This window comes from Pongo abelii, chromosome 1 (assembly GCF_028885655.2).
Source record: "Pongo abelii isolate AG06213 chromosome 1, NHGRI_mPonAbe1-v2.0_pri, whole genome shotgun sequence".
NCBI lineage: Eukaryota > Metazoa > Chordata > Mammalia > Primates > Hominidae > Pongo > Pongo abelii.
In genome coordinates, this window is record NC_071985.2 from 82759087 (window position 1) to 82774137 (window position 15051).

Genomic DNA, 15051 nt, shown 5'->3' on the forward strand with positions numbered 1-15051 from the left:
GAGTTTCTTTAAAGTTTAACAATGAAAGTTAGTTTAATCTGTAAGAGACAAAAGCAGATAAGTAAACAAATTCAAACCTTAGGTTTTATCCTCAAACAAGGTCAGCTGAAAAGGCTGAAAGGGCCCATAGAGGTTTAGAACTTTTTAAAAAACCAATGCTTGGCCAGGCGCCATGGCTCACGCCTGTAATCCCAGTACTTTGGGAGGCCGAGGCATGTGGATCACGAGGTCAGGAAATCGAGACCATCCTGGCTAACACGGTGAAACCCCGTCTCTACTAAAAATACAAAAAAATTAGCCAGGCGTGGTGGCATGCGCCTGTAGTCCCAGCTACTCAGGAGGCTGAGGCAGGAGAATCCTTCTAACCTGGGAGACGGAGGTTGCAGTGAGCCGAGATCCCACCACTGCACTCCAGCCTGGGCGACAGAGCAAGACTCCATCTCAAAAACAACAACAACAAAAAAACGCTTGCCACCTTCCCTCACCTAAACAATGAAAACCCAAACAAAACTCAAATGAACAACAGTTTTCTAACCAAGAACATTTCTTTGATTATTTTTATAATTAGTGCTGAGAGTAGATAGCGCAGAATAAGATAACCAATAAATTACGACTCAAGTTCAGTAATCTGTCAGTAAGAATTTTCCCATGAAAAATAATTCTGAGGAAAAGGCTTAAATTTCCCTTGCTGGAAATTAAATTCTAGACAGTTACAGTTATATAATCATAGCAATATTACCAAAAATATGAATTACATCTCAAAAGTTTTAGATTAATCAATGAAAAACAAGAGAAAACAGAATTCCAGAAATTAATATTGAAGGCTAATCTCATGCTGGAAACATTATTAAAATTCCAAAAGATAAAATCTTTGTCCTCGATCATGAAGTTAAGAGATTGGCTCTTTGGATTTTCAGCTTCTCTGATGCTATTAATTACAATGAATTCAATTCCTAGAAATGTTTATAGACATATTTCCACTACGCCGATCCTTTTGTTGAATAATCTTAGAAAATGGAATCTAGGTCACATACGACTAACGAATGATTGCAACTCAGCAGCAGTGGTACAAGGTGATTCTAGGGAAACTATATAAAGGAACAACCTTTTCATTCTCTGAGTTATCTATCGTTTGTTGACTGAGGATGATACTGATACCATGATAATGTCATAATGATAACAGCAGCAAAGATTTAGACAGGTTACTATGTAGGAGGCACCTTTCTAAAAGGTGCCTTACATGTGTTTACTCGTTGACTCCCTACAACTCTTAGAGGTGAACACTGAAAGTATCCTAATATCACAGTCAAGGAAACAGGGGCCCATAAAGTTAACTTTCCCAAGGACACACAGGTAAGTGGCAGAGCCAAGATTCACAAAGAGACAGTTTGGCTTTAGAGTCTATGCTCTTTGCTACTATATTATAATGACCTTCCTGATGTTAGGGTAGTAAAACTTTTTTTGTAATTCACCCATGTAAGTGAAGGGGAAGATAAAAAGGGAAATACGTGAAACTCAGAAAGGTTAGGTGAGTTGTCCAGGGTCACTGGCTCTAAGGCCAATCAGTATTACATTATCTGTGCTATTTTCCCAATATAAAAGACTGGAAGTCGGGGGAGTGTTTAAAAACATACACATACTTTTGCAAATACCAAAAAATCAGAATGAACAGTAATTCATTATTCCTACTACCTTGATTTGAGACAAATAAAACTGAAATAAAATGAGGTCCCAGATTTGAAAAGGGAAAGACAACGCCCTTGGCTTTGCTGAAAGTGAATGAAGGCAATCTCATTCCATCTTAAGGCTTTGGCAATTAACAAATCTAATAAACATGCTTCTCATTGACCTTCCTAAGTCTTTCTGATCTAGGTCACTTTCTCCTTTCCTCTTGGAATTTTCTTCCATTGCGATTACCACTCTCCACTAGTTTTTGACTTCTGAAAATGCAGTATCTTTTGAATTGACTTAATCCTTTACACCTAAAAGGTTGGTTTCACCAAGGTTCTTCTAATACTATATATATATTTTCTCTGACCCTAACAACCCTCGTAGTTTCCTAAAAACCCAGGCATTACACCTAGATACCTCTTTCCTATCATTAATCAAATATAACTGGCCACCAGGTCCTGTCCATCTACCTACTTATTTACCAATTTTCCCTACCCAAGTTTCAACATGAACTTTATTAAATAAAAACTTGGAAACGCCACTTTTCTGATTAAATCTGTGGTTTAGCAGAGTTGACAGAAGACTTTCTTATTGGAAGACATTGGGCCATTCACATTAGACTCCTCAAAGTGAGTCTGGATACAGTGGCTCATGCCTATAATCCCAGCACTTTGGGAGGCTGATGCAAGAGGATCGCTTGAACCCAGGAGTTCAAGACCAGCCTGCGCAACCACAGCAAGACATGTCTCTACAAAAAACTTCTTTTTTTTTTTTTTTCAATTAGCCAGGTGAGGTAGTACACACTGTAGTCCCAGATGCTTTGAAGGCTAAGGTGGGAAGATTGCTTGATCCCAAGAGGCTGGGACTGCAGTGAGCCATGATTGTGCCACTGCACTCCAGCCTGGGTGACAGAGCAAGACTCTGTCTCAAAAAAAAAAAAAAAAACACTCAAAATTAGCTGGGTGTGGTGGCACATGCCTGTAATTCCAGCTACTTGGGAGGCTGAGGCAGGAGAATCGCTTGAACCCACGAGGCAGAGGTTGCAGTGAGCCAAGATTGTGCCATTTAACTCCGTCTCAAAAACAAACAAACAAACAAAACAAATAGAGCAAGAACGAGGAGCCTGTGAATCCATTTCCTACTTATTCCATCTGAAAAAAAAAAAAGGCCAGATGCGGTGGCTAACGCCTGTAATCCCAGCACTCTGGGAGGCTGAGGTGGGCGGATCACCTGAGGTCAGGAGTTTGAGACCAGCCTGGCCAACATGGTGAAACCTCATCTCTAATAAAAATAAAAAATTAGCCCGGCATAGTGGCGGGCGCCTATAATCCCAGCTACTCAGGAGGCCGAGACAGGAGAATCGCTTGAACCCAGGAGGTGGAGGTTGCAGTGAGCTGAAATTGTGCTGCTGCACTCCAGTCTGGGCAACAAGAGTGAAACTATGTCTCAAAAAACAAAACAAAACAAAACAAAAATCAGCTGGGCATGGTGGCGCATGCCTGTAATCCCCACTACTTGGGAGGCTGAGGCAGGAGAATTGCTTGAACCCGGGAGGCGGAGGTTGCGGTGGGCCGAGATCGCACCGTTGCACTCCAGCCTGGGCAACAAGAGTGAAACTCCATCTCTTAAAATCCCAAAAAACAAAAAAACTCAAAAAATAACAGATGCTGGCGAGGTTCTGGAGAAAAGGGAACACTTATACACTGCTGGTGGGAATGTAAATTAGTTAAGCCATTGTGGAAAGCAGTTTGGCGATTTCTCAAAGAACTTAGAATTATCATTTGATACACCAATCCCATTATTGGGTATACACCCAAAGGAATATAAATTGTTTCTGCCATAAAGACACATACCTGTGCGTATGTTAATTGCAGCACTATTCACAATAGCAAAGACATGGAATCAACCTAAATATCCATCAACACTAGACCGGATTAAAAAAAACGTGGTGCATATACACAACGGAATACTATACAGCCATAAAACTCTCAGTACATATGTACACAAAGAAGGGAACAGCCGCCACCAGGGCCTACTTGAGGGTAGAGGGTGGGAGGAGGATGAGAACTGAAAAAACTACCTATCAGGTATTATGCCTATTACCTGGGTGATGAAATTATCTGTACACCAAATCCCTATGACATGTAGTTTATCTACATAACAAACCTGAGTGTAACCCTGAACCTAAAAGTTTAAAAATAAGAATAAAGATAATTGGGGGGTTGGGGTTAGGGCTCAGGAAACTTTTCTAATTCCTCAAGTGATTTTTTTATTTTTTTATTTTTTAGATGGAGTCTCGCTCTGTCGCCCAGGCTGGAGTGCAGTGGTTCGATCTTGGCTCACTGCAAGCTCTGCCTCCCCAGTTCACACCATTCTCCTGCCTCAGCCTCCTGAGTAGCCGGGACTACAGGCGCCTGCCACCACGCCTGGCTATTTTTTTTGTATTTTTAGTAGAGATGGGGTTTCACTGTGTTAGCTAGGATGGTCTTGATCTCCTGACCTCATGATCTGCCTGCCTCGGCCTCCCAAAGTGCTGGGATTACAGGTGTGAGCCACCACGACTGGCCACCAATGACTCTTAAATAAATCAAACCTTAGGAAGCACTAAGCTATAGGATTTAAGGTCAAACTCCTGGAAACTTAATCTAAGGTTCTTTAATGATCTGGTCTCTGCTAATCTTTCTGGGTTCAAATTTCACTATTACCTGCATATGCAAACTTATTCTGCAGTTGTAAGGCACTACTTATAGTTCTCAAACACAGCTTATTGATTTTTCTTCCATGTTTCTAAGGTTTGCAAATGCTGTTCACTTTCCAAGACTGACATTCTCTCTTTTGTAAGCCTATGAATGCATTTTCCCAAATTCACTGTGAAGACTTATCTGAGCACAAAGTTACAGGGGTCTCTTTGCTTGGTTCCCATAGCATTGTGTGCCAATCAAATCTAACACAATTTAGGTCTGTTTCCCTACCACTAAATTGCGAGCTCTCTGCAAGTAAATACTGAATTACTCATCTTTGAATCTTGAACATATGCTAGAATAATTATTTCATGACAAAAGATTTTGGAATGAATGATCAAGAAGAAAAAGGGCAAAAAAACCCATTCAGAAATAATAAAGAATCGTTAGTGATGCACTAATGTTCCTTGGGTTGAAGCTTTGATACTCTGACATTCTCCACCCTGATTAGATTAACTGACCTTACAGACGAGTGGTTGTTTGATATATTAATTATATAACATTTACCACTCAAAGGACTCAAAGATGTTTTTTATAACTCAAACGAAATTTGTAGTTTCTATTATAACAGTCTTTCCTCCCTAAATTAAAAAAACAATGGTTAGAAGCACATACTTTCAACACTCAGTCTATATTCTTTGAATACACTTCCATGAAAAACAATCAAAACACTAGCAGCAACTTATCCAATTTATGTTTGGCATGTTGAATAATTTCACTTAGACTTTTGGCCAAACTCTTGGTTCTTCCTTAGTGATTAAGCAGATGAATGGCAGTTCAGGACAACCTTCAATAATGTGGTATTTATGACAAAAAACAAAACAAAACATTTTTTTAAACAAAAGTTTATAATCAAATAAAATTTAATAAAAACATTGTTCTAATAGTTTCAGGGCCAAAATGATAGTAGTTCATGCATGTGTAACATTCAGCGAACAGCCTTGGTATACCACTAATAAGCTCTAAGGAGGAGCTCACCCTGCTGGCCCTGGGGCGTCTGTGAGATGATAAACTGCGCTGGCTGCAAATTGGTGGTTGGATGCACCAACACAAACTGTTGCAGGTTGAGATTCTGCTGTTGAAGCTGTTGCAGTTGTTGAAGATCCTGAAAAATTGGAATTAAAACATGGATTGGAGATTCTGAAATAAAAGTTCGCTAAATTATAAGGCTTCCAGCTGATGACTTCTGTCACATCCAAATAAAGAAGAGTAAATACTTGGCATGCTTTCATATTCCAAACAGGGTATGCTCTGTGTGTGCTTGGCAAAGCATGGGAAGCAACCTGGAGCCTCTGCAACTGACTATTTTTGTGGACTGACATATATTGTTATGATAAGCCTAATTTTCAATGGTCCTTTAAAATTCCCTCAGAACAAATATACTTCTGTTTTTTATCATGTAAGGACCAATATGGGTTTTAAAAATCAAGTGAGAAAAGAGTTTTTAAATATTGATTGATTTTTCTCTTAAATAAAAATTGATCATGTTACGTCTGAATTTCCATCAATAAAGGGCCTGTAATGACCATGACATTTGACAACAGCTTATCTAACTCAACTGAAAAATCAGTATTCAATTTTTCTGCCCTTTTCCACATGTTCTAAAGTATTCAATTTTTTAAAACCAAAAATAGCTATCCATATAAAAATTTGATCCCTAACAACAATAGCATCTTACATTGGCCTACTGTTTTATAATTTTCAAAGTGTTTTCATGTACGTTATCTTATTTAGACTAATGTTAATATAGAGTCTCACAGCTTAGGCACTAAAAACATTTATTTGGTGATAAGAAAGTGGCCAAAATCAAAACATTATCTTGATAAAGACTGTATAAAGACTAGTCTGATATTTATTCTCTACTCTTATAGTTAATTAGTTCTTTTTAAATGGTTAGTCAAACTCTTGCTATAAGTTAAGTCCATTTCTGAGTCTTTTCTGAGAGGGATAAAGACAGCTGTCTAACAATTAGACTCATAATAACTCTTCATATATTTTACTGATATAACTACTTATACCTTTTTCCTCTTCTTGAGATTAAAGATTTTATTTATTTTCCTCCTTGGTACTATTGTGTATGCTTCTTAAACAATTTTTTTTTTTTTTTTTTTTGTGGCGCGATCTCGGCTCACTGCAAGCTCCGCCTCCTGGGTTCATGCCATTCTCCTGCCTCAGCCTCCCAAGTAGCTGGGATTACAGGCACCTGCCACCCTAATTTTTTGTATTTTTAGTAGAGACGGGGTTTCACCGTGTTAGCCAGGATGGTCTCGATCTCCTGACATAGTGATCCGCCCGCCTCGGCCTCCCAAAGTGCTGGGATTACAGGTGTGAGCCACTGCGCCTGGCGCTTCTTAAATAAATTTTTATTATCTCTAGATACTTTGCCCTAAAATGTGAAAATTGAAACCAAACAACATTCTAATGCAATAATGTTCTGCATAATGTTAATCACTCCATAGCAGAGATGACTCACTGTCTGTCTCACACATGGGCGGCAACATTCACCGCAGAGCACATGAAAAAAAATCCATGTTTGCTGCAATTAGCTAATTAAAATAAATACAGTAATCCCCCGCTTCAAAAATACGCCAGCTAATTATTCAAGAATTGTCACTTAATATAAAGTCAGTTATTCAAATAATCAGCTATATGTTTATAATATCAACTACAATAAGCAAACAAACATTATTTCTAATTCAGTGGTAAGGAAAGGTACCGCTTACCTCACTAATCTACAGCTCCTCAGGCAGTTAAGGCCCCACACTAACAATCAAAAAGTTAATTTAACATTAAATAAAACCTGCCACTTTATTCCTCACTTGCTGCCCCAACTATTGGAGTTCCTCACTCACCTGTGCGATCTGTATGGGCTGAGACAGGGGGATCTGCGTCATGGGCGTGGCAGCAGAGGCGGAGATGGTGGCCCCAGCAGCACTGTGCTGCTGGCTGGCGGAGTGCTGCTGCACTGCAGCAGCCAGCAGCTGTGCCTGTGCCTGTGCCTGCTGTAGTAGTAACTGTTGCTGGGCAGGCGTCAGAGTAAGCTAAACAAAACCAGAACACATAATGGGAAAGTGTTGAAGGAGAAAGTCTCCTAATGCAAGCCAACTGCTTTAAAATAGGTAACTCAAATGATATCAGTCCCCAGCTACCCAACTTCACTTGCTTAGCAGACAGCTAAAATGTTCATCAGTGATCAAACTACCATTACTAGCAGAACATTTAAATTAAAATGGTGGTCCCCACTATGGACTTAATCATTCAAGCTTGTCCAGGGCCCTAGGGTTTGGGCAAAAAAGTAATTAACTAGTAAGCAAGAAAAAAAAAAGAATCACCACTGACAAGATATGAAAAGAAATTTACACCCAACCAAACAGCAAGTGATTAGTCAGATGAATGAGGAACAAGGATGCTGGATATAACCAAGGAAAGAACTGATAAGGCCCAGCTGCTTCCCATTAGCACGAATCCCTGCCATATTCCATCATTTCCATTAAGTCCAAAGACATGACTAAAGAATATGAGCTCTATTTGTTTCTTTTCCAAGTCTCCCTACAGGCCCCTCCCTAACACAATCTTTTCTGTTATTGAAAGCATTGAGTCTCTGCAACTTTACATCTCCTTTCCAACACATTATCTTTATGAAACAGGTGGTGATAGCCGTTCTCTTTACATGCAAATGAACCCTAATGCCCAGGTTTAACAGAAGCTCCAGCCACAGGAACTTAGAATCCCAACTCCCTCTTACTATTGTAGACACTAGTCACCAAAAACAAGACCCAAATAGTAAAGTAGGAAATGTATTTAGAGCATATTTAAAGTTGTTTTCATAATGCAACTTATTTCAAACACACTTAAATCAAAGTAGTAAATGTGTTCTACTTTTCTTTTGGTGACAAGTTCTGACTGATCAAACAAGATGGAACCATAATTTTCTGAAGCATATGTACAGTCACTTAGTACCACAACCTCCTCTAAAAGAATCAAACACAATTTGTGCATTAGAAACATAAGGCTCAAAACCAAACCATTTGAAAACTCAATACCCTTCAAGGGATATGTGTGTATATAAAGTACAGATATATTTTTAATTTTTACACAATATATACATACATACATCTCTACTGATGGGATTCTGTAAACAATTTTGCAACAGTTCTTAAAACAGTTGTCCACTGACAAAAACACACTTAACTGGGGGGGGAAAAAAAAAGAAAGAAAGAAAGAAAGAAAAAAAAAAAACCCCAGGAAATTCTTGGGAGTTAATGTGATGTGAATTGAATAATAACTATTCCTTACCATTGCCCTAAACCAATCCCCACAAAGATAATTTAATACACAAATTTTCAACATTGGAAAAATATTTTGAATGGTGCCTTAGAGAAAAGACAGCTGAAAACTTGAAAGCTTAATATAGTCACACAGGCCAATTTATTAACAATAAAAAATAAATGACAGACCTTCTCAGCCTTTTGGCTAAGATCAAGTATAAGAATAAACAATATTTGTTGAATGCTACATGCCAAGCACTGTTCTATAAGCTTTACATGTATTATCTCCAATCTTTACAACAGTAATGTGAGATAGGTATTATTAGTATCTCCATTTAACAGAAGGAAAACAGGTAGAGGGAAATGAAGTAATTAGGCCATACGGTAAGTTGCAGAGCTAGGATATGAAGCCACATGCTTTATTTTAGACCATTACATAGTAACTTAAAGAAAAATGTTTTTCTTTTGCAGGTACTAATCCATTCTTTAACTTCTACCCTGCAGTGATGTCTTAATGCCAAATGGACAACTGCCATTTTCAGTGTAATGATCTCAACTATACGATAATTATTCCATTGCATGATGAAGCAACACCCTGAAACAGGGGTTTAATAAAGTTTTTAATTTATCCAGAGCATCCACAATTCTAATAAAAGATATCCTGAAAACTTACGACAAAGATAACTCCTTTTTCAGAGCAACTTACTACCTACAGTGTAGGAAGTTCCTTAAAGACACAATAGTGCCAGGCATAGCCATGTTACTGCCAGCTATGGTGAACAATTCTAATCAGCTATTGGCCAATGGCAGTTTTGACACAGAAAAAGTTTATTATAATTCTCTCAGCGAACACTTACCCCAGTTATCTGTCCTCCAGCTAGCATAAGCTGGGTCTGGGGAATGGCTGCCTGCACTGAAGGCTGCTGGGAAGGCTGGCTTGGCTGCTGTGAATCCCCCGATTCTTCATTAGATTTAGACTGAGGAGGGGTGGGGTAGGAAATAAAAGATTGCAAATAGTTGATTAAAAGAAATGTACTTAAAACCCCATCTTTTAGGAATCATTTAAAACATGGGCTTATTCAGTCATGAGTTCTGGTTTACCTCCTTTCTTTTCTTTGTATTTTCCTAGTTTCACATACTAAGTTTTTAAACTTTTTAATTCCAATGCCAGCAAAGCTGCTATTATAATTTTTAAAAATAGTCATCCCCCACAAATTTATAGATTTTTTTCACAGCCCCAATTCCTCAACTCTAGAAATAGGGGGTAAAGGGAAGAATATATTTTCAATTCACCTCTACATTAGACCTTCCAAACCAATATTTTAACATACACCTGGTGGTCACTCTGAAACTTCTCCATATACCATCTCAGAGAATGATCACTTGATCCACAGAACTTTTCACCTAATATTTTACAGAACGGTAAATCTAGCAACTCCCATCAACTAACACACAAGCTCAGAGAGAAAATGCTGCAGTCAAGACAGAGGGGCACGAAGAGAAAATTTTACGGTAATTAAAACTGGTTATGCAAAGCATTAAAATTCTGCATAGATTTGCATATTTCTCACCACCTGTTTTGGGGACTGCAGCAAGGCTAATTAACATAAATGCTCTGATTAATTCTGCCAGTCATTGAGAGATAATTACAGTGCAGGACTGTAAACATTCTGCACTGGAGATACAGCCTGTTTGCCAACATCTCTCTAAGGGATGAAAGTTTACCATGGCAACCAAGGCAATTTTCCGCCTCCTCTCCCTCAGAAAGTAAGGTCACATTATCTCTTTTTCTTTTCTCTCCTTGTTCCTATGTGTTACTAGGTCCATATTCAACTGGGTTTCATGAAATGCTCAATCCAAGGTCTTTAGTCATTAGCAACACTGAAATCAATCTTCCATAATACTGTCTTTCCCTCTTGACTGCTAGTTACCTAAACACTATAATGAAAGGAACCAGCAGGTTGATAGAAATATTAAGAGAGCAATGTCTAACACTTGAACTTTGCATGTTTTGCCATATGGTTCAAAGAAGGAAAGTGGACAGATTTAAGTTTTAACATTTTGATTGTCTATCCACCAATATCTACAAACAGGTTTAATTACAATTATTAGAAGCCTAACATTTTAGGATGGAGAGGAACCCTGGCAATCTTATAAATGTCCCCACTTAAGTACCGATGAGAAAAACTGAACCCAAGGAGGTTATGTGACTTGTCAAAGGTCACACAGCTAGTCAGTGGCAGAATGAGAATGCAAACCTAAGACCCTTGTGTCTCAGTCCAGTGTTCTTTCCTCTGCCCTATAAGGTCTCCCTAAGACATCAAAAATGATAAATAACAAGGCTTTTGGAAACAAACTGGCATTTAAGAGAACTTTCAGGCTGTGTGTTTAGGTATGTGTTATAGCAGTATAACTGAGAAACATTTTTACTGAACTTACACATAAAACTTTGAAAGTAGACTTTTCCTGTCCATCTTTGGTTCATGCACAGTAGCAGAATATAAAATTGATTTTCATTAATGGCAATAATTATCATTATTTGAATCTTCACGAGATTCACTAATTTTAAAACGGTAATACTTCTAAGCATTTCCTATTATAAAATATATGCTCACTACAGAAAAATATAAGAAAAAATAAATAGAAGATTGACCCATAATCCCAGGTCCCAGCTTACCTGTACATTTAAAGACTGAGCAGCAGCCTGTAAACTTGTTCCAGCGAGTTGGACCTATAAGTAATCACGGGAAGTTCTAGTTTAATACTGTTGACATTCATCACAAGGAGTTGTCATCACTAAATAAAGTCTACTATGTGTCACCGAGCTAGAACTGAGAAGACAAAGAAGTTCGTCTTATGGAGTTAAAACTTTATGAACAAGCTCAGTCCCTTCTCATCCCACCCTACGCCACCCTCACTGGTCCCACAGAAAAATGCTGTTAATCTTTTTTTGAAGATGTTTTCCCACACTAAATGAACATTATCAGCCATGCCACACTTGTACTGAATGCTCCTTATATAACATTGTTTGTATTCACAGAATGCTTAGATTCTAAAAATTTAATTAACCTTCCACATTGTGTTAAAGAACATATAAGCTATCTATATACATTCTTTATTATTAGAAACAATCAGAGCCATCTACTTATTTTAATTTCAAATGTTCCATGTATACACCAGAGTAGAAATATATTTACACACCCACACAGCCAAGTCGTTAAAACATTTATAATCATAACTTAAAACTCTTAGCTGAAATAAGAAATCTATCCTATAAACCACATATAAAAGTCTGTCAAAACATTTAATACATTTCATACATTCAGAAAGTTCAAATCATGGTTATGTGAAAATAAGGATACACATGAAATTAAGACCATCATTTGGCAACTATGATAATAACTATGATTTAGGCAGAGTCATCAATGGATAACTAATGGGTGAGAAATCTGAGGAGTAACAGGATATTTACATATTCTCAACTATGTCTCCAATGATACTTGATACTTACAAAGGGTTAAATAGTATCTTTTCAGTGGAGAAATCTGGCAGACAAATAATCAAGTGAGCACAAACAAGAGTCACCAGGAAGGAGACACAGGCCTTCTGCTATGATGCACTGAGAGGAATATAGCATTGCTTATGCTGCATCCTTAACAAAAGTGTAGAATCTGAATCTAATCATGATGAAAATCAGACAAACCCAAACTGAGAAACACTACAAAATAACTGGTGTACACTGTTCAAAACTGTCAATGTCCTGAAACAAAGAAAGACTGAGGAGAGAGAAAGAGAATATAAACTAGGCTAGAATAAATGGAAAACTAAACTAGAATGGTGGCAGTGGGAATAAAAAGTAGGAGACATGAAAGTCTCTGCAATGCACTACATAAGGATCCTGACTGGATTTAGGTTAAAAAGAGAGAGTCATGCATTATTCCAGGGTTCAAATCTGGGCAACTGGAAAATGGTAGTACCACTAACAGGGACAGAGAAGATAATGAGTTCCATTTTGTATACACCACATAGCATCAAGATGTCCTGAGATTAAATATAAATGTTGGTATGGAGCTCAGTGAAGAGTTAAGAGCTAAAATGAATTGACTACTATGTCCTTTATTTGAAACTGCTAGTCCTGTTAGTAGATGAGAACCCTCAAACACAAAAACAAGAAACCAAAATCTGAAGACATAGGTAGAACACATTTAAAATATAGTGTAATCAGGAGAGGCCTATCTGAACAGATAATATGTTTAAGGCCTAAAGGCTAATAAGTCAAAGAGCCCAAGGAAAGAGCTTCAGGTACAAAGATTTGAAGATGATAAAAATTTTATGTGATTTTTACTTATTATGTTTCAGGGTAAAAGTCTGTTGAGGAATGGGGTATTTACACAGTCTTTAAAGTACTGCCTCACAGAGTATTACCTACCAGGAGGCAAAAAGACATATTTACAGTGGACAAATCTGATAAACACTACCTTAATAAAATAATCAAACTTAATATCACAATAATGGGACAAAGCAATATGATATGGCTTCTGAATGCACCGAGAGGGACTCAGCATCACTTCTGTTGTATTCCTTTCAAAAATGCATAACTTGAATTCAGCCGTTGAGGGAACAATCATATTCAAGTTAAAGGGGCATTCTATAAAACAGCTGGCCTCTATTCTTCAAAAATGCCAATATCATGAAAGACAAAGACATGCTGAGGAATTGTTCTGGATTGAAGAAGACTTAACAGACATGACAGCTAAATGCAAAGTATGGACTGGATTGTGGGCAGGAAGTATATAAATATGGGCCAATATTGGAAAATGATACCATATCAATGTTAAATTTCTGGAATTTGAAATTTGGACTGTAGTTTTATAAGAGAATGCTGTTTTTACGAAAAACATGCTGAAGTCTTTAGAAGTAAATGGTTATAATGTCTGCAACTTTCAAAGGAGTTAGCAAAAAACAATTTTTTTTGGCTCGGTGCCATGGTGTACGCCTATAATCACAGTTACATGGAAGGCAGGAAGATCACTTGAGCTCAGGAGTTGGAGATCAACCTGGGCAACATAATAAGACCTCATCTAAAAAAAAAATTTGTATGTGTACATACATACATATACACATATGGTAAAAGCAAAATGTATTTTGTATGTGTACATACATACATATACACATATGGCATAAAGCAAATATGGTAAAATAACAACTGGTGATTCTAGGTGAAGGGCTTTCAGATGAACACTGTTCTATTGTTGTAACTCTTACAGATTTGAAAGTTTTTTTTAAATAGGAAGTTAAAAATAAAAAGAAGAGAGCATTCCTTTACCAACTCCATTTAGCTAGTTTCCAACATCCCTCAAGACTCAGCTCAAAAATCACCCTGAGAGAAATGTCTTAGATTGTACAGGGTAAGCTAATCATTTCTTCCTGGTAGTCTCATACTTGACCATTTAGTCATCTATGACTTTATTCAACAAATAATTACTGACCACCTGTTGTATTATGGGGTTCTTTGGTAAATGCTGCAATACAGGTAAACAACAAAAGGTTTCCATTTTCATGGAACTTATAGTTAATGGGGCAACAGACCTAAAGCCATCTATTTTCTGTATGTATATTATAATTATGGTAAGGAAAGCTTCAAGGTGCTAATTCTGTCAATAAGGGGGTTGGAAATAGAAGGCAAGTGTCACACTGTTAATTATGTAGCTAATCAGATGCAAGGACTTGTGTCTTGATGGGAGATTCAATGGTGTCGCAATTTCAAATAAAATTCTTTGGTTTGCAGTCCTTTGGTCTGGGTGGTATTGAAGGGTCTGTGATTTTGGTAATCAGCGGCGAGATCTAGAGGTCTTGGAGCTGGTACAGGGAGAGTTGCAATCATCTTGGAATTTGGACCCAGAGGGGAGAAAACTGCACATCGTCTGTGCGCCCTCAGGGATTTTTTAATACATTTGGACCATCACGTATTTAAGCCAGATAAAGATGCTTACTAGGTGCCAAATAATTGACTAAATTCTGTTAAAAATGCTATTCCTCTTAGGAACCCAGAAAAATTATTGGAGGCTTGAATATGTTCTTAGAAAAAAAATCAACATGAAAACATTTTTTTCTTCTAGGATATATTTAAAATATATTTTAAAATTCATTTTAGATGTTAATTAATCTTAATATTTTATCTGGAAGTTAATGTCAAAGTTTTTCCATTTCAAAGATATAAACGAAGCTATGTGCCCTGAGCAAAAGTGTTCCATTAGGCCTCACTGTAACAGATGATAACTGCTGCCTACATGATATCCATTTGAGTCTGTGAACAAATAAATGGGCTTTAGAACAGCTTCCAGGATATTCCCTGTTTTCAAGTAGAAGAA

At 37.5% G+C, this 15051-nt stretch overlaps 1 protein-coding gene across 6 annotated transcripts in view; it reads right to left on the reverse strand.

Moving 5' to 3' along the window:
• The window catches only part of POU2F1 (POU class 2 homeobox 1), a 208078-nt gene that overhangs the window by 45706 nt on the left and 147321 nt on the right, over positions 1-15051 (reverse strand). For all 6 annotated transcript variants that reach the window (XM_024250012.3, XM_054526023.2, XM_054526041.2 and 3 more), the window contains 4 exons: positions 11358-11411; positions 9538-9657; positions 7265-7453; positions 5391-5517 (listed from right to left, as the gene is read on the reverse strand). In XM_024250012.3, coding sequence (XP_024105780.1) covers positions 5391-5517; positions 7265-7453; positions 9538-9657; positions 11358-11411 — 490 coding nt within the window. The remainder of the gene's footprint in view (positions 1-5390; positions 5518-7264; positions 7454-9537; positions 9658-11357; positions 11412-15051) is intronic.